Source organism: Mastomys coucha, unplaced genomic scaffold, assembly GCF_008632895.1.
Source record: "Mastomys coucha isolate ucsf_1 unplaced genomic scaffold, UCSF_Mcou_1 pScaffold5, whole genome shotgun sequence".
Taxonomy (NCBI): domain Eukaryota; kingdom Metazoa; phylum Chordata; class Mammalia; order Rodentia; family Muridae; genus Mastomys; species Mastomys coucha.
In genome coordinates this window covers 4,657,098-4,676,387 of record NW_022196911.1, presented here as the reverse complement: position 1 = coordinate 4,676,387, position 19,290 = coordinate 4,657,098, and the positions used below count along the sequence as shown (strand labels likewise).

The window sequence follows — 19,290 nt, the reverse complement described above, 5'->3', positions numbered from 1 at the left end:
GTGTTCTCCTGTATTTCTTTGAGGATGCTATTTATGTCTTTCTTAAAGTCCTGTATCATCATCATGATTTTAGGTCTGAATCTTGCTTTTCTGGTGTGATGGTGTGTCTAGGACTTGCTATGGTGGGAGAATTGGGTTCTGATGATGCCAAGTAACCTTGGTTTGTGTTGTTTATTTTCTTACACTTGCCCCCTGCCATCTGGTTATCTCTAGTGCTACCTGCCCTTGCTAAATCTGACTGGAGCCTGTCCTTCCTGTGATCCTGGTTGTGTCAGAACTCCTCACAGTCAAGCTGTCTCTGTGATCCTGTGATTCTGGGATTCTGTGATCCTGGGCTTGTTAGAGTACCTGGGAGTGCAGCATCTTCCTCTGGGTGTTGTGGGACTGGCTGCGGAGCCTGCACCCAAGGTTTGCTCAGGACACCAGCCCAGAGAGATCAGAAGGAAACCTGAGCCACTCTGCTGGCATAGTTCCTGTGTGCCTGGTCCCGCTGGTGCCAGTTACTCCTGGTATTGGGACAGATGTTGTGTCCTCATCACCACTGATCTTGAGAGTGTCAGAGTACCTGGGAGTGGAGCTTCCTCTGGATGTTGTGGGACTGGCTGCAGAGCTTGCGCCCAAGGTCTGCTTGGGACACCAGCCCAGAGAGACTGGCCACAAATTCTTTTGAACCTCTCAAGACTTTGTTATCTGAGGAAGAGGATAGTCCTAATACTTGGGAATGACTGTCCATCCAACTATGTCAACTCAATAGGCAGATCTGACTGGAAGACCCAGCTTCCTCATGGGTACTTCATGGCACTTTAGTCTGGAAATGCCCTTCCTAAATCCCATGGATTAATTGAATGGGGCTAGGAGAAGGAGATTGATTTTCAAGACGTTTTGCAGGAAGAAAATTAACTTGTTCAGTGTTTTCCCTTAACCACATGTACTATATTACCCTCATCCTTTAAGAAGAAAAAAATCTGTCTAAGCTATGTCTTTCCTTGTCTGCTATGTACAAGAAAATGTTTTGTCCCAACAAAAATAAATACAAAGACAGATGAGACCTGATACTTGTCCTAAAGTACAACATTGGAAACAGCTATTAATAAAGCATTTCAAGCCATGTTTAAAATATTTTAAACACACAGGTGATAATAGTGAGCTCACCTTTTATTTATAGATGGTTCTCATAATTTTTATAATGTCATCTAATACTACAATTTTTAATTTAGGCAATTCACATAGCTTTACACTGGGATGAAAGTCTGGATGTGATTACGGGCTTAAAGCAGAAGACGTTCTATGGGCGACCCAACTGGAATGATGAGTTCAAGCAGATTGCCTACAATCACCCCAGGTGAGCAAAGCAAATGCGCTCTCTCTCTCTCTCTCTCTCTCTCTCTCTCTCTCTCTCTCTCTCTCTCTCTCTCTCTCTCTCTCTCTCTCTCTCTCTCTCTCTCTCTCTCTCTCTCTCTGCCTGTCAGGATGCTCCCTGACATGCAGACAAGCTGTCACTCGTAGAAAAAAAAAAAAGTTAATCTGAAGTCAGAACTGAGAAGTTTGATCCAAGATTTAAAAAAAAAAAAAAAATCTACCTTAGAAAAGATGGCCATAACTGTCTTATATTTCAGAAACCACAAACCTCTGTTTAACTGGCTGACAGATTCAGACAATTATCGATTATGTTGAAAATCTTCACACTTAACCTCAATTTAAAGTTGGTATCTCTTAAACAGCATATGCCTTCAAAAAAAAATCTTTTCCACAGAGTTAGGCTCTAATTACTTAACTAGAGAATTCAATTCTCCCCAGCTCTACAGTGTGTCTAGCACGTCTAGCAAAAAAAAGCAAAGAGAAGAAGTGTTCTCAGACAAAGCAGGGATTTGGCACGGTGCTAAAGGATCCAGATCTGGAGCTGGAGTGTTTAAGTGTCTGTCTATCCTGGCTCTAATATCCCACGGGTTTGCCTTGGCCAACTAATAATTCTGTGATGACCCAGTCTCCTCCTCCTCTAAACACTGTAAAAAGCAGTGCTTGCCTCTCAGGACTCTGCAAGAAAAAGTGAACGAAGCATCTAAAGTGCCTGATATGTTATCTCGGTTAGGGTTTTACTGTTGTGCACTGACACCATGACCAAGGCAACTCTTGGAAGGACAACATTTAATTGGGGCTGGCTTACAGGTTCAGAGGTTCAATCCATTGTCATGAAGACAGTGCATGGCAGCATGCAGGCAGGCATGGTGCAGGAGGAGCTGAGAGTTCTACCTCTTGTTCTGAAGGCAAACAGGAGAAGATTGGCTTCCAGGCAGCTGGGGTGAGGGTCTTAAAGCTCACATCCACAGTGACAAACCTACTCCAACAAGGCCACACCCACTCCAGGGCCACACCCACTCCAGGGCCACACCCACTCCAAGGCCACATCTCCTAATAGTGACACTCCCTGGGCCAAGCATCTACAAACCATAACATACAGCAATCTTTCTCAGCTGCCACTGCCATCGCTTTCGTCAATTTAATTATCACTACTATCATCCTAACTATGTAATATACTTTAATGCATGGAGGGCCTTGCCATGGGGCCATAGGATAACCTCTGACTCCTGATTTTAGAACCTTCCATCTATGTGACCTTAGTTGGACAAGGTAGCTTATTTTAGCTTTGTTTTTAGTGTAAATGTAAAGCAGAGGTGATAGACTCATACTCAGTGTTGTTCTCTTGAGTTAGCACACACAGTATGGAAGGGCTGGGTAAAGTGTAAGTCACTAGGACAAAGCATTATCCTCACTCCTAGGTCAGCCTTTGTCTGGAACCTTCGTCATCTATAGCATGCACTGTCTACATATTTGAGGAACAAGTGAAAGGGAGTGAAAGGAGCCACTAGAAAAGAGCAAGAGACAAGGCAGTGAGGCAAGGGACTTTGTTCCTGCTGTGATTCGATTCGGGGAGGCCAGTGAGTGAAACAGAGGCTATAAGAGGATACTCGCAATTCATCTTAAGACTTTGGATATGATTCTCAGAGGAATAGCCACTTAGAAGGACAAGCCTAAGACTGGCATGGAGTCACCCTTGTTGCTGTAAGAAAACAGACTGCAATGGGCCTAGGGGAGAGGTAGGGAGGCCGGTGGGACCAGGCAAGGGTAGCACTTTGGTAGGGAAGGAGCACTGGAGGAAATTGTAAAGAGCAGTTTGATTCTAAACATTTTCCGGAGGCTGGACGGACTTGTTGTTCCGGGGTTGTTGACAGACTGGGGCACAACCCAAGCTGAAATGAACTCCCGCTCATTAGCATGGACATGACCGTGAGAATTGCTGTGTAGAAGACGTGAGATATGGGAAGTTTCTTTCTGATCTTTAGCTTAAGATACTTCTTAAACATTCAAATGTCCAGCAGATGATGCCTTCAGCAGGATTTTGGGTGAGAACCTCAGCTAAGGTATCTGCACGTAAACTCTGTGTGGAGCCACAACACCAGGAGAAATGATCAAGAGTATTCGGGAAGCAAAAAACCATAATATCTATGTGTGCGTTACAAAGTTTAATAGACATTACTCATATCTACTTTAACAATCAAGCCATTTGGGGGCTTCCTGGCTTTTTATCTGTTCCCTCTTTTGGTAAATTAAAATCTACTCCTGTGTCTATCACGACTTCTCCATTCTCCCTGGTTGCCTGTGTATTTTCTCACTGGTCTTCCTTTGGAGTACCCATGCTTCATTAATCTCTCTGTAGTTCTCTGGTATCTTTTTCTGCTTTGTGGAATTCTTTTATGGTGAGTATAATTCATCTTTTGGCCAATTCAGCTCCTTTCCATATTTTTCCTTATATTTTCTTTGCACTAGAATTATGCCTTTCTGTTTTCACTAGTTGCCTGTGTGTCTATCTGAGTTCACTGAACCAGCTCTTTTGACAGATGTTGGGTGAGGAAGGGAAGAAAGAGGTATTGAGTAGCATTCAAGGTTCATAAGAATCCAATTGCAGCATCCTTGGTCCATGTGAAGTCACTCGGCTTCCACTGCCCCAAGTGCTGAGAGATACACCTCTGAAAACTAGGAGTACAGCTTGTGCTATGACACCCTTCTGTGGGAAACCCTGCATTCCAAGATTGTTCTGTGAGTGTCTCAAGCCTCCTGATCATACAGCATAGGAGAGAAGTGAGTAGAGACTTCCATCAGCCTACAAGAGACAGAATTCTAAGAGGAAAGACAGGAAGCAGCTTAACTTCAAGCTGAAAAGTCAAGAGGAGTTGGTTCCATCGAGCAATACAGCAGCCGAGCTTTCTTGCTCCACAGACTCAGCTTCAGGTGCCCTCACAGAGCTGCTGACCCATGGCAATGCCTTGGTAGCTCTTCTTTGTCATAGAATCCTGCTGCTCTCTTGTTTACTTTGCTTCTTGCCTTGGCTCTTGTGGATGCCCAGCCTTGGACCCAGTTCAGGAGCACCACCTTGTCTCCAACTCCACCCCCCAGGAGTCTTCTAAGCATCCACTCAACAATGGATGCTGGATCTCTCGACATCTTAATCCTCTAAGCCTTGGAGAAGTGCCCCTCACCTGCACCTACCTCATTCTTGACCAGCGCTAGTAGAGTGATTTCATGCTATATGCTCATATGTAAGACCTAAGTAGGTTTGTTCCTATTTTCACCTTTGGGAGAAAAATATAGTTTTGAACAAATTTATACCTCTTGTTTTCACTGATGATGAAATGCATTTCTGACTTCCTGGCTCCCTGAGTGTGACAGAGATGCAGGGGATGACATGTACACATACATGTGGAGGCTGGAAGACAACCATGCGTGTCATGCCTTAGGCACCACATATCCCTAGTTGTTTGGACAGGGTTTCTCCTTATTAGCTAGAGCCCTGTTTTCCAAGTGGGTTGGGATAGCTAGCTAATGGGCCTCAAAAATTCACCTATCTTTTCTTCCCTAGCAACTGGGATAACAAGCACTCCTCACCAACCTTGGCTTTTATCGTGTGGGCTCTGAGGAGCAATCTTAGGTCTCCATCGTTTCAAGACAAGCATTTTCTCTAAGATACCACCCTAGCCCAACCTCAGACTGCAGGCTTCTGAAATATACATCTTTAACATCATGTAAACAGCTCCAGACTTCAGAGTGGTTTCCCTGCATTGATACTGCATTGTGTTTGTCTTTATCATAATATAAAGTTGATGGCCCAATGCAGAAGGCCTTTCAAATCAGTTCACTTAATCATCTTTCTTCACTTGGAGGGTGTGAGCCAGAAGCACAAGGTGTTAAGAAATCAAAAGAAAAGCGAGCCTTGTGCAATCCCTGTTCAAAAACTGCTGTTTCAGGTGAGCCTATTCCATGTGCATAGCGACCAGGAGTCCAGGGCAGCTTTGTCTAAGCTGGAAAACATGTTGACCCCATACCAGAACCCCCATCAAAGCACACAATTGCATGGAATGGCTAGCTATGTTTCTCAGCATGGTAGCTGTGCAAACTCTCTTTCTCTGGTTGCACGATTTCATGCCGTCCAGGGGAGAAGAGACTCCTGGGGTTAAGTCATTCAAAACCAACACACTACCTACTACTTCCTACCTGAAAAAAAAAAATTTAATATCAGATTTGTAAAAGCTTGAGACTCCGGAACACACTGGCTTATTAAATTGCTTCAAGCATCAATATAATTAATATTAGATAAATCCATGCAAAATCAATCATTATTTCATCTCTGGAATGCCAGGTCCCTGGAACCCGGCAAATCCCCAGCATCAAGCTCAGCACTGCCCTTCTAGAAGACTTTTAAAATGACCTCCCATAAAATAAATTTTTGTTTTTCTTCTGCGTAAAAGGAGATTTATGCTTAATGAAGCTTTTAATGAAGAAATTACAGAAGGAGAATGCCAATAAAATCTAATTCTTAAACAAGAAAATCTAATATTGAGAAGTATTGCAATATGCTGGCCTTTGTCCAGATAGAAATGAGACACAATCCAATCACTGTTCAGCACAAAGGACAAAGTAACATTAATTTTCTTCAAGATGGTTATTAGAGAGATAAACAGTATGATCTCCCCTTATCATGTCACAGAGATGTTTGTTCCCAAGCCCACTTGGCTACTCTCACAAGGCCGGCTTGTCCTGCCATTAGCTGGTATCTTTAGGCAAAGATGGGTCAGAAAGAATTGCTGGATTTGTTAGTAGCCTCAGAAAAGATCCTTTGTTCCCCAGGGCCTTTGAAGTAGGCTCTCTGGCATCCGCACAAGCCAGGCATTCTCGGCATTAACTCCTGTAATCGCATTTACCTGCTCACTCAAAGCTGGAGTTTGTTCCTGTCCTAAGAAAGAGTTGAATCAAAAGAACGGAGGGGAAAGGAGTACAAAAAAAAAATTTATAGGACATGAAAAAACACCACCAAAAATGAAGCTCGAAGGGAAGCAGATCAAAGCGGAGTGAGCAAGTTCTAAAGGAACCAGAAAATTGCAAAAATAACAGTAATAGAGAAACAAATTGATGGCATTAGAACGAATACAAATGAGGAACAGGAGAGACATTTTAAAATAGATCAAAGACTGAAAGCAGAAAACAGGAAAGCATGTTCTACTGTTTTCGTCGGTAATTAATTTTGGTAATTATACCAGGTGATTTACAAAAACATGAGGAGAGTGCTAAAAGATGATCAACAAATAGCAAATGAGTATACATCTAAAGAGGTCATTTCTTGCTCTGCTCAAACTCTCATGCATGTGACAATTGCCAATTACTTCAATTACACAAGCACAGAAAAGTATTCTAAGCATACAGTGCGAGCCACCCTCCCATTAAAGTACAATAGGCTAATTAGTGCATGCATTGACACCTAGGACTTAGAAATCTATAGAAATGTGTCTTGTACAAAAATGGAAGCTCTGTTTCATTTTCTGTAAGCATTCTCAATATGCTGCCAACCTTTAGACAAGTGTTCAGAATCAGAAAATCATTTTCCAGAAGACAGGCAGAGTGATAATAAACATAGTTTTGTCATATCTAGCTATTTCTTTCTTTTTTGACAAACACACATTGTATATCCACTCACCTCTGTGGACCTGTGGCTCAGCTATTGTTAGTTAATTGACTAAGAAGTTTTTCTGTAGGGTTTCAGTCTTTGATCTTACACTTCGGAAAATATTTATAGTTTTCAGCTCTTGACTTATCTGCTGATATCTTCACCGTGCCTTAGAGGTGTGAACTTTATGTAATTAATTAGCATAAAAACTTTTGAGATTTTTCCCAGTTTTCATAACTTCAATAAGAGCTACTCTTTAATAATGAGCAGGAAGAACATAAAAAAAAGAATGTTAGCATTTGTCAGGACAGAGCCATCCGACCTAGACATGAAGGTGTCAACTTACTATACAAGTAAGGGCACTTCTAATCCATATGACATGAATGTATTTTAGACCCCCATTGTTTTCAAAATTGTAAAAAACAAAAAAATACCTTTTTTACTAAATTGAGTCAGTGTGTCCATCTGGAGTTACATTTGCTTGTGTGCACACCCTTCAGTTCTCATTTGTACATGCATATGTGCAAAAATGTTGTTAAGTGATATTTTTAGGAAATTAGCATTCTGATTATAGCATACCAGGTCCTTTATCTAACAGGGTATCCTAAACATTCATTATATGACTAAAATGTTCAGAACACTCAAAGAAATAGATTTAAATGTAAATCCAACACATGATAAATTATAGCTTTATAAGAAAAGTAAGGCCCCCATAATACATGGTGGAAATATTGTCCCCATAGCTAAATTGTACCTTTTCCATCAGAGAGCATCCAGCTCCCTGGCTATAGCTGAGTAAAAAGTCCATGAAAATTACTAGCCTTGCTTGTTGTAGGGGGACTAAGAACATAAGTAAATAGCAGGTGGAATTATTACTCTGATAACTTACTTTGAAGGCATTATTCCAGCAAATTAAGAATTGTAGAAAATCTTTTGGTAGTTTATAGGTTCACATGTCTTAGTAGAGCAAGAGTAAGGGAAAAGATAGAATGGAAAAAAATTGTTCCACCATTTACTGGGATCCAATACTATGAATCAACTAGTACCCTCCCCCTCTCCCTCCTCTTCCTCCCCCTCCTCCTTCTGTTCCTACTCTTCTTCCTTTTCCTCCTCTCCCTCCTCCTCCTGTTCCTTCTTCCCCTTTTCCTTCTCCTCTTCTTCCTCCTCCTCCTGTTCTTTCTTTTCCTCTTCTTCATCTTCCTCTTTCTCCTCCTCCTACTCTTCTCCCCCTATCTTCTTCCTCTTCCTCCTCCTTCCTACCCCCTCCCATAAGGGCAACAGTTTTATTCACTCATATCTACTGCTCAGCATGAACGAGTGAAAGGACACGAATCTTAAGTGTATAGTGACAGTCTTATCTGTCAATAGAGACAGTTTGTTGGAAAGTGGGCAAAGAAGAGACACGTGTAAGTTTTGTTAGTAACATCTGCAGCCCCAGATGAACATCCCAGTAAGGAGAATGCTGCATTAGTTATTTGTCTTGTTGTCATGACCAAATATCTGACAAGAAGCAGCTCAGAGAGAGAGAGAGTTTATCTGGGTCTATGGTTTGTGGAAGCAGCTCATCATGGCTGTGGGAGCAGGAGGTGCTTGTGCACATTGCATCCATAGTCAGGAAGAAGAAAGCAGTGATGGATGCCTCTGTCCTCCTTTGTGTTCAGTCTGAGACCCCAGCCCATGTGGTCAGTCTCTCCTCCTTCTCAGTTAATCGTCTCTGAAAATTCCTTCAGACCTGCCCCTAAGGCATGTCTCCTAGATGGTTCTAAATCAAGTTAAAGGTCAAGATTGACCACCATACACTGTGAGAACATCACTACAGCTGACTGCTGGGCATTGACTATGCTATGGGTTAGAAAGGGAGAGAGCTGGCCAGCACAACTATCATCTGTAGTTATGAAAAAGATGGTGTTGTATAAAATGTAATTATGTGATAAATCATTTGGAGGCATTTCTAATGAAAAACATTCACCAGGAAAGATTAACCAGAACTTGTGTGTCCACTGTCTGAAACCAAGTTTGTAGCTCTCGGTGCCATCGTCCTAAGCCGTCATAAATCCGCAGGAAGCTTCTGTTTATCGATTTTATTTGCAGAACACACTCAGGGTATAAAGTAATTTGATTTTTTTAACAGGGTTTAGGGTCTGCCCCAACAGGGTTATAACTTACCAAGCATAAAAGCCAACACATAAAAACAAACATACAATTTAAAGAGAAAGGGACTCGTGCCAGCGGAATCAGAAAATCGGAGATGGGGGGAGTGGTGAGATTACCCCCAGGCTTATCCACACACCCACCTATCTATCTGGGAATCTAGGGGTGAGGGTGGCAAGATTATTCCCAAGCACACCCCCATGTCCATCTAACTGCTGGGTTGAAATCTCCTGGTGGGTGATATTTTGGATGCCTTTCATGCATGGTGTTGCTCAACTGATTTGAGAGAAAAAAAGATAAATCCCACAGAGAAGAACATAGTAGTTATTTAACAGACACAAGGGGTGAGTAGAGAAAGAACCTTCTTTCCTGTTTATCAGAGCTTGGAATAATCCTGTGGATGTTTTTAACCATTTCTTGTTCACCCTCTGTGAAATCTTCCCTTTTCGCATCAAAGTCAGCCACTCAGACTGGTCAATGCCATGACTAGTTATCCTTGATCCAGCTCCACATGTGTATGCAAGCTCTGCAGCTTGCAGGCTGTAAACTGGAGGATAAATGGTGTCTCGTGTTTTTATACTTCTTTTGCACAGAATCTTCTTTTTTAACTCTAAGCAATTGTGGATAATTAAATTTTTATAGAAGAAATTTTTTTCTTTAGCAATCCCATTAGGGCTCTGCTGTACTTGTCCATTGCCTCATAAAGGAAAAAGGAAGAAAAAAAAAAAAACCCTGCCACATCTGTGCCTTAACCATTTTGTGCAGATTCTCTCCGCTCCATAGTTTATGGGATGCATTCATGGCCAGGAAACCCTATATTGGCGCCATAAATGCCAAGGCTGGTAAATGCAGGCGAGCGGCAGAATGCCTTACTTGTGAAGAGAGATGGATTAAGGGCTGACTGCCGGGTCACAGCTGAGGGCAGACAGTGAATGGCCTCCGTGAGACTTTCTGGTGACTGCATAACCACGGTAGCTATAGGCCCTGAGTACAGAACAGTTTGGACTTAGCTGGACAGTGCAAGAGCCACAGCCTCAGCGGAGCAGGGGAGTGTGAGCCACTGGAATTCCCCATGGTACCCATGATGGCACACAGTCAGAATGCTTTGAAAGGGGCTCGTAAAGTCAGGGCATCAAAGAACACCATCAGCTGCTCAAACAGTGACTCTGGCTATAAATGAAAGGTCAGTCCCAATCTGTGGGAATAGGCAACCTCTTTGGTGACATTCACACTAATGGGAAAAATATCACGGCCCTTAACAGTACTTTGAAACAGAATACAAGGACATCGCTGGGCAGCCTACCCACAGCAAAGATGGGACTCCTCATCAGGAAGGCCCTCCTCCTGAGCTCTTCCACTCAGATGTGTTTGTCCAGAGCTCAGAAGACCAATCCCTATAATTCTCCAGCAGCCTCTGTGTTCACACCCCACTTCCCATCTTCTACTCAGTTCTGTGAAGCAAGTGAAGCCCTGTGTGATACTGATATCCAAGAACGGACAGCTAGAGAGGCCACCATTGTACCAAGTACAGGACCAGGGGAGGACTGGCCGTGCCTCCCTTCATCCTCAAAGAGAAGCTGGGAGCACAGAGGAGACCTTGAGGGGAAAGATCTCTAATGCTCCTGATTATATATACATGAAGCGATAGAACTTTGAGAAGATAATTAATGTTACCAAAGCTCATGGCAGCCAAACTACGGAAACATCAGGCTCCTTACCATTTATCTCCTAGTTCCATAAACACCTGAAGATTGCCTCAAGTCAAATTATTCAGTATAAAACATTTTGAGGGGGGAAGATACTTTCACACATTAAGTCCCAGATATCTTTGAAGTGACACTTAGACATTTTAAATATGTTCTCATTTGTAGACGAAGCCATTTGGTGAATTCTTTTGAAGGCAGTTTAAAATGTGGTTAAACCATCACCTTCTACCAGAGGCATCATGGTCCTGGAACACGTTGTTAAAATAGGACTCTGATATATGGCAGAGAACCTTGCTACTGTATAAGCTAGGCTATACAAGTACTTACTAACAAAAGTCAGGTGGAAGGAAGAGAAGCAGTAGAGCGGGCTGGCCTTGGATCTGAAGAATTTTTCTGAGGCAGTATGGCTCATAAGGCCATCTGTCTCAATATTACCTGGCTTCATACCAAACATACCCTGCCTGGATCCCAGCCAGAGAATCTCAATTATAACAAGATGCCTAATGATTTTATACATGGTAATGTGGGTGCTTTTGATCTAGGCTAGAGTAAAACATTTAGCTTATGCTGGAGATTAGGGCAAGAAAACACCTTCAGGGCACAGTGGCATAGACAAGGGAGGAAGGCTTCGGCCTTTGTATTTTTCAAAAGGGGCTGGTGTGCCCTGACCACTTGAACCCGCACTCTGCTTACACAGGAGACTGGGGTGCTCTTGTGATGTGATGCAAAGCTGTGTCTTCCACACTATTTCTGGAAGTGCAAGGATCAAAGGTCACACTGTTTGGAAAACCAGATGTTCAGCAATGTTTGTCTCTTCCATCTCTTCCCTTAAGCCTCCTTTGCAGATTGAATTCTAATAGGAGAAATAAGTAAGTTATTATTACTTTAAATATACATTTTATTATCTATGAAAAATGGCACAGATGAGCAAGATATTAGTCCTAGCCAACCCTTTTATAGTACCTTTTGAATATACTGTCTTATTTTGCTTTCATTAAAATACACAATGTAATTGTGTGCTTTAGACTACATATGTAAGACCTCCAACCCTGCCCAAAACCATGCAGGCAGCAATCCACATGACCGTTTACTCATTCCTTCAGCAATCGTGGTCTTTGTCTACTTTAGCTAGACACTATCCCAGGTGCTGGGACAAGGATGATGAGTCAGAAGTACTGATTTACACTCTAGCCACAGAGCCAAGAAGATGTTGACCAACTTCACCTGACCAGAAACCCACTGTATCACAAATCCCCTGTGCTATTATCAACTGCCCTCCAGCCTCTGTCTTCCTGAGTCCCTAGCTCCTGTGATTCTGGGAATCCCAGGGCTCTGGAAAGCTTGGCTGGAGCAATGGACTATAAGTGGGTCAGAGTCTTACAAAAGAAGTGTACAGATAAGAAAATGGATTAACGGCCTAGCTACCGTGTCTGCTTCCTAATTGCCTAGGCCTGTCATGGCTTCCTGCTGGACTTGCCCAGGTAACACTCTCTCCTTTGCTTATCCCACCTCCAGCAGCAGCATTGGCGTGTTCTTCTGTGGACACAAAGCCATGTCAAAGACTCTTCAAAAGATGTGCCGTTTGTACTCATCTGCGGATCCGAGGGGCGTTCATTTCTATTACAACAAGGAAAGCTTCTAGATGTTGGAGGTACAGTCAATGCACTGTGAAAGAGGCTAAAATCAAGTAGGTCATGGGGAAGAAAAGTTTTTTTTCCACAAAGGACCAAATAGCCAGCATTTTAGACTTTATGCAGAGGATGATCTACTCCTCATCTACTCCACACCCGTGATTCCAAGACGCTTAACTAGCCACAAATGAGAACACATTGGAATGGGCTAGCTGAGTTCTGTTGTCCTACAATTTACGTATGGCCACTGAAGGTGAATCTCATATAATCTTTCTGTCAGGGAATTTGTATTTTTTTGACAATTTAAAAATGTAAAAGCCAGGGTTACGCACTTAATTAAAATGTAGAAATCATGAGAATATAAACTTAGGCCATGAGTCAAATGAGGCCAGTGAGATTTAGAGAATGTTAATCAAAGCATGCTTAGGACATGCTTAGAACACTGACACTTTTCCACCTTGTATGACATATACATAAAAACTAAATTCCAGGGCTGGAGAGATGGCTCAGCGGGTAAGAGCATTGACTGCCCTTCCAAAAGTCGTGAATTCAAATCCCAGCAACCACATGGTGGCTCACAACCACCCATAATGAGATCTGACCCCTCTTCTGGTGCATCTGAAGACAGTTACAGTGTACTATAATAATAATAAATAAATAAACCTTTAAAAAACAAAACAAACAAAAAAACTAGATTCCGTGTTCACCTTCCCTCTCGGCTTTCCTCCCCCCTTCTCCTTTCCTTCTTCCTTTGTTCCTTCCTCCCTTCGTTCCTTTGTTCCTTCCTTCTTTCCTTCCTTCCTTCCATCATTCATTCCTGATTCCTTTCTCCCTCTCTTTTCCTGTCTTTTAACAAATAGTTATAGCTCATTACGACTTCTGTCCCTTAAGACATCTGGAAATGGTTTTGGAAATTTCCATCGATTTAGTCTTCCCCTGCCCTGTTGCTGGCTGCAGAGAATCCCTCACACCTCATCCTTCTCTCTACCAGCATTAATGTTTTACAATCATGTCATCAACTATATCAAGAGTGATTTGAAAATTATTTAGCCACAGGTAGCAACAAGTGTGTTCTTTAGTAATATCGGCCGAATTTCATTTGTGGTATATCAAATCTTTTATTTAGGCTTCATATCAAATTATTAACTTCAGAGACTCCTCTGACATTCCTATACCTGTTAATATCAGTGTCCAGCTGAAAATGTTTAATGGCCAGCCTTTGGAAACTACACGCCACATCATATTTTCTTAGTTTCTAGATGATATATCATATACAATAGAACAAAAGAATTTGCTGAAATTAAGATAAACTGTGCTTTACAAATGCTTCTTATCATTGTGAGCTATCATAAAAGAAGTAAATTGACCTAACAGGTTTTGATTTTATGAATCAAGCAGCTACTTAAGCTTCTCCATGTGATTCTAAAATACAAATTGATTGTCTACTTTCTATTATCATTAGATTATTTTTTAATTTCAAGTATGAATTTTACTCTTATTGTTTACAGGGATAGTTGGGTGTATTCAATAATATCTCACACAAAGCTTCTGCTGCCTCTGCTTGGAAATTTCTCAGTGTATGACAGTATCAGATAGATGATTGATAGATGATAGATAGATAGATAGATAGATAGATAGATACATAGATACATAGATACATAGATACATAGATACATAGATACATAGAATCATTCAAACTCCAGTTAGAAGACACTCAAGCATACTACACAATTATTTTTCCATTTAAACTTAATTCAATCATTGTTGATAGCAGTTTCTATAGCCAAATCTAATCTTTAGCCAGAAAATTAAATACATTAACTTTTTTCCATTCAATCATATTCAGTTACTACTTTTCTTTCTTTGACTATTTGAAAATGAAATATATTGTTTGATCATGCAATTTTGTCTAATAAAATAAAATTTTTCTGGTAGAATATCAAAAACACAATTTCTCTTTATTTCTGGGGATACTGTTCAACATTTTGAAATATATACTATGAGATTCTCACCAATCAAAACAAGAAAAAAATATAAAAATCTGAGTTCCATAATGTTGAAATAACCAAACTAAAATGGAAGTAATTTACTCAAAAGAGAAACATTCCACAAAAATTATTCAAGGTAATTTGATACATCGATAAACATAAACAAGAAGACATTTGAAAATGGGAGCAAGTGGTATTCACTGAATTTGAATGTTAAACATTCTGAAGATAATCAATTTGTTCTGAATTAATCTCTCTGCTAAATGAAACTCCAATTAAATTAAAATTTTCTTGATTTTTAGGAAAAAGAAAAAACTAATGAGGGATGAAAGATGGAAACCAGAAAGAATAGGAAAGAGAAGGGATGAAATAGAGAAGGGAAGGGGAAGGGAGAAGAGAAGAGAAGGGAGAGAGGAGGAAAGAGGTACAAAGGACAGAAGTAAGAAAGGGAAGAACTACCTATGTGTGGGAGAAACCATCTTAAAAGGGGATCTTCTAAAGCAACCAAAGAGGAAGCCTGCATTAGCTGCCAGTGGACAACAGTAAGTGTAGCCACAGAACTTCCTTGGAGACCCCACACTAAGAAAATTCTGTCCTAAAAGTACTATGGCACCATAGCTATCAGCGGAGTGCTTTGGGCCCCCTTAAATTAACTTTCCAAAATGAAGGCAAAATACAGACTTCCCAAGCAAGGCCAAACAAGACACATCCTTTCTCTCTGCAGTAACTGCCAAAAGATAACCTTACTCAGGGAGGGAGGAGTTCAGTTCTCCAAGACACAATGAGCAACAATGAGCCAAGAACAAGCTAAAAACATGTTTCGTCAGAATCTCTAAATAGCAACTGCAAACGACAATAAAAGATCAGTTATGAACAATTGTGTCAGAGTAGGGCAGGCAACGGGACATGTGGAAGCTCACTACAATGTTTTTTGAGAAGGAATGTCTGAGTCTGAAACTGGCAATTTGGCTAGGTTCGCTGCCCACCGGGCTTTGGAGATCCCACTCTCCCTCCCTGCCTAGCACTGTGTTACAGTCACACACCTCCGCCATTTATAGGGATGTCAGGGGAACCCAATGCATAGCAAGCATTTTTACTGACAGAACCATCTCCCCAGCTCCTGAAAGAATATCTTTAGAACGTAAAAGTGAAATACTACAAATCAACATGCAAGGTAGGAGGACCCTGGAATCCAGCATTCTGTGGTTTTTATATTGTTTGGCAAGACAGAGGAACCACTATGTAACATTCTTTGTTAAATTCTGTAAGTAAACAGATGAAGTAAATTTTTAAGGCCTTTAGCAAAGGTGACTCTCCTCGAGTGCTGGTTGAACCTAAGCTGTTAACTAATTTCTGGGATGATCAAGAAGTATGAAGAAGATTTCAAGTGAGTTGTGTCTTCTGCTTTAATCTGAGGCTATCTCAATCCGTTCCATTTCCATTCAGCTGATCTTCTCGGGCTCTACTGTTCTTGAACCATATTCTGTGCCCTTCAGGTCTCCTAGACAGCCCTCTGGCATTTTCTGACATCTATATCACTGGGGTGAGGTATGGAGCAAACTCCTTTCTCTCTACTTTATGTTACTTTTTTATTTTTGGTCTGCATGGTTAAATAGCTCTTCTTTTATCTTTGAGACTCAGAACATTTTGACAAACATTTCACATAATTTTTTGCTACACTAAACCTTGGGGGATTTCTTCCACTGCAGGGGCATTTTCTCATATTAGGTGTTTGAATGCATTTGGACACCCTTTGTTTCTCCTTTGAGAGGCATCAGTTATTTTAATAATGGATCCTTTCCATCCTAATTATTTTAATGGTTATAATCTCTGTGTCTCTTTTATTTACATCATTTTCTCTACATTTTTACTGGCCCAAGTTATCCCTGTCAGGATTCAAACTAATTCCTATTTTTAAAAAGAACAAGTAAATACATGATGTACTATCTAATATTACCTGGGCAGTCTTCAAAGGTTTGGTTTTTTTTTCAATGAAAACTATAAATCTTAGGATTCAAGCTAAGCTGAGTAAACAAAAATTATAAATAGCCTCCTCCCCTCTGTTCAGGACACATTTTGCCAAAAAACTAAAACAAGCAGACAAACACAACCTCTGTTGTCATCATTTCTTACATTTGGGAATTCCAGATTTGGAGTTGTAATTGATTGTCAGTAATGTCTACTCTGTACAGTTTGCAGATGATGAAGTCAGTTGTGTAGCAATGTTGCTTTCAGCCTTGGGTCTCAACATCAAATTTGCGCTCATTCTGATGTGTTCATTTTGTTTCTTTCTAAATTTTTCTCTCTCTTATTCAAGTGATACTTTCATTACATTCTGCAAAGCATGAATGGTAACAGATTACTTTGGTCACAGTTTCTACACCATCATGTTACAGATGCTTACTTGATTCTTCCATATTTTAAATAAACTGTACTTATCACATCTAAATATGTAAAATAACTTATCTATCTATCTATTCATTTTCATATCTATCTCTATCATCTATCAAATCTATCATCTATCTCTCCATCTTTTTATATATTCATTTATCATATGTATATATCTCTATCATCTATAAATCTATCAAATCTATCATCTATCTCTATCAAATCTATCTATCACCGATCATATCTATCTATCTCCGTGAAGGTTTGTATATGCTTGGCTCAGGGAGTGGCACTATTAGGAGGTATGGCCTTGTTGGAGTAGATGTGTCACTGTGGGCATGGGCTTAAGACCTTCACCCTAGCTGCCTGGAAGTGAATATTCTTCTAGCAGCCTCCAGATGATAAGGTAGAACTCTCAGCTCTTCCTGAACCATGCTCCTGCCTTGACGATAATGGACTGAACCTCTGAACCTGTAAGCCAGTCCCAACTAAATGATGTCCTTTATATGATGTGCATTGGTCATGGTGTCTGTTCACAGCAGAAAATCCTGCAGAAAAAGGAAAGGTCACTTCCCAGAAGTAAGAATTCCAACATAATTTCTCACTAGGAGTTTTTGACTTAACAATAAAGTAACAAAGAAACAAAGGGGTAGAAGCCAAGCCACACTTCTGCTCCCATTTTGCTCCTGGGGGCTTTTCTTCTCTCCTTCACGTGTGTGTGTGTGTGTGTGTGTGTGTGTGTGTGTGTGTGTGTGCATGAATGTGTGTTTTCATGGGTTCTTGCACATGAACCTGAGCCTGTGGGAACCAGAGCTTGACTGCAGGTGTCCTCCTCCATGGTTTTCCACCTCACTTTTTGAAACAGGGCTTCTCACTGACACTGGAGTTCACCAATTCCATCAGACTGGCTGGCCCACCAGCTCAGGGAATCTTCCTAACTCCATCTCCCCAGTACTGGACCAACAGGCTTGCATTACTACAACAAATTCTTACATTGGTTTTGGAGATTCAAACACAGGTCCTCATGCCAAGACCTCAATCATTTTACCAGTGAAAACACCTCCTAGGGCCTTGCCCTTTTAATATTGGTAATTTTACTTAACACTCTGACCAAAATACCTGACAGAATCCCCACAAGAGGGTCAAGGTATATATTGGCTCATGGTTCTGCAGATTCTCCATCCATCGCAGTGGGGAAGGCTTAGTGATAAAACTAGCTTCTCCAGGGCAGTCAGTGGGAGCTGTTGACAGCAAGGCTTCTCGTGGAGCAGAGCAGAAGGCAGAAAGAGCACGATATACCAGAAGCTGATATAATCTCCAATGTCCCTCCCCTTGGAACTATGTCCATTAACCAGTCCCTACCTTCTAAAGACCCCACCACCCACAAAATAGCACCCCAGGCTGGGGAACACATATTCGAAATATTTCCCTGTGGGTGACACCTCAGATCCAAACCATAATGCATCTCTCAGGTTTTTAAGCCATACGAGATCACATTTGTCCTTTACCGTTCTTCTTTATTGGCCAATGTGTGTAACACCCAGAGGGTGAACACCCACAGCCTTCTCTTTATTGCACACTAACTGGGTTATTATCTCCACAACTGTGGCTACTTTCAAGGCCCACAGTAGCCTCCATCCAAGAAATAAAATGCAACTCTATTTTTATCAGCGGCTGAAACCAGGGGCCAATTTACTTTGAGAAACAGTCCTATTGGCTTCTGTGATAAGCAACCCTTTGCTTCCATCTCAGATGCCTCTGTCCAAATTCAAAGTGTTGCTGTGCATTCAAACTTGGTTCTTCTCTACTCCTCTGTCTATTCTCTTGTCTCGCATACTATCAGGAAACCTTATGACCTCAAACACCATTTGTTTGCCGATAAGACCCCAAACTAAAACTCCATTGTAGACATCTCCCTTGATTCTCCATGACATCCCAACTGCCTGCTTCAGCACTGATAAGAAGAATCGCCATCTCATGTTCATATATGAAAAGGCAAACTCTTTTTTCTTAAACTTACAGTTCTGCTCTTCCTCCAATTTTTATTGTTTCAGTTACAACCACCATTACCTGTTAGCCCCCATCAGCTATAAGCATGAAGAACTTCCAAGTCCTCTTTGTCTGCTCTGGTCCCTGAATACTGACTCTGAGCCTTGTCCGAAGTCATTATCTTAATGTGTTGTTTATTTCTTATTTCTGATAACTACTGCAGAAAGGCATAGGTTAGGCATGCATGGCCTGCAAAATGTATAATTAAAACCACTAAGTTAACACTATGTGTGTGTCTCATCCAACCTCAAGCAAAGTGCACACACAAGTAAAATCCACCCACTGCGTTGGTGCAAAGCCCTGGTTTTCAGGCTGGTCAACCTTCTCCTTCTCCAAGAGATAGATAGATTGCAGCTGAGTAAGTTTTCTTCTATATGAACCAC

At 41.2% G+C, this 19,290-nt stretch overlaps 1 protein-coding gene across 1 annotated transcript in view; it reads left to right on the top strand.

Annotated features, from left to right (window-relative positions):
* Positions 1-12,518, top strand: part of Nox3 (NADPH oxidase 3) — a 64,617-nt gene extending 52,099 nt beyond the window's left edge. The window contains exons 12-13 of the mRNA XM_031352065.1: positions 1,218-1,342; positions 12,367-12,518. Of these exons, the coding sequence (XP_031207925.1) occupies positions 1,218-1,342; positions 12,367-12,493 (252 nt within the window). The 3' untranslated portion in view covers positions 12,494-12,518. The remainder of the gene's footprint in view (positions 1-1,217; positions 1,343-12,366) is intronic.
* Positions 12,519-19,290: the final 6,772 nt, after the last annotated feature.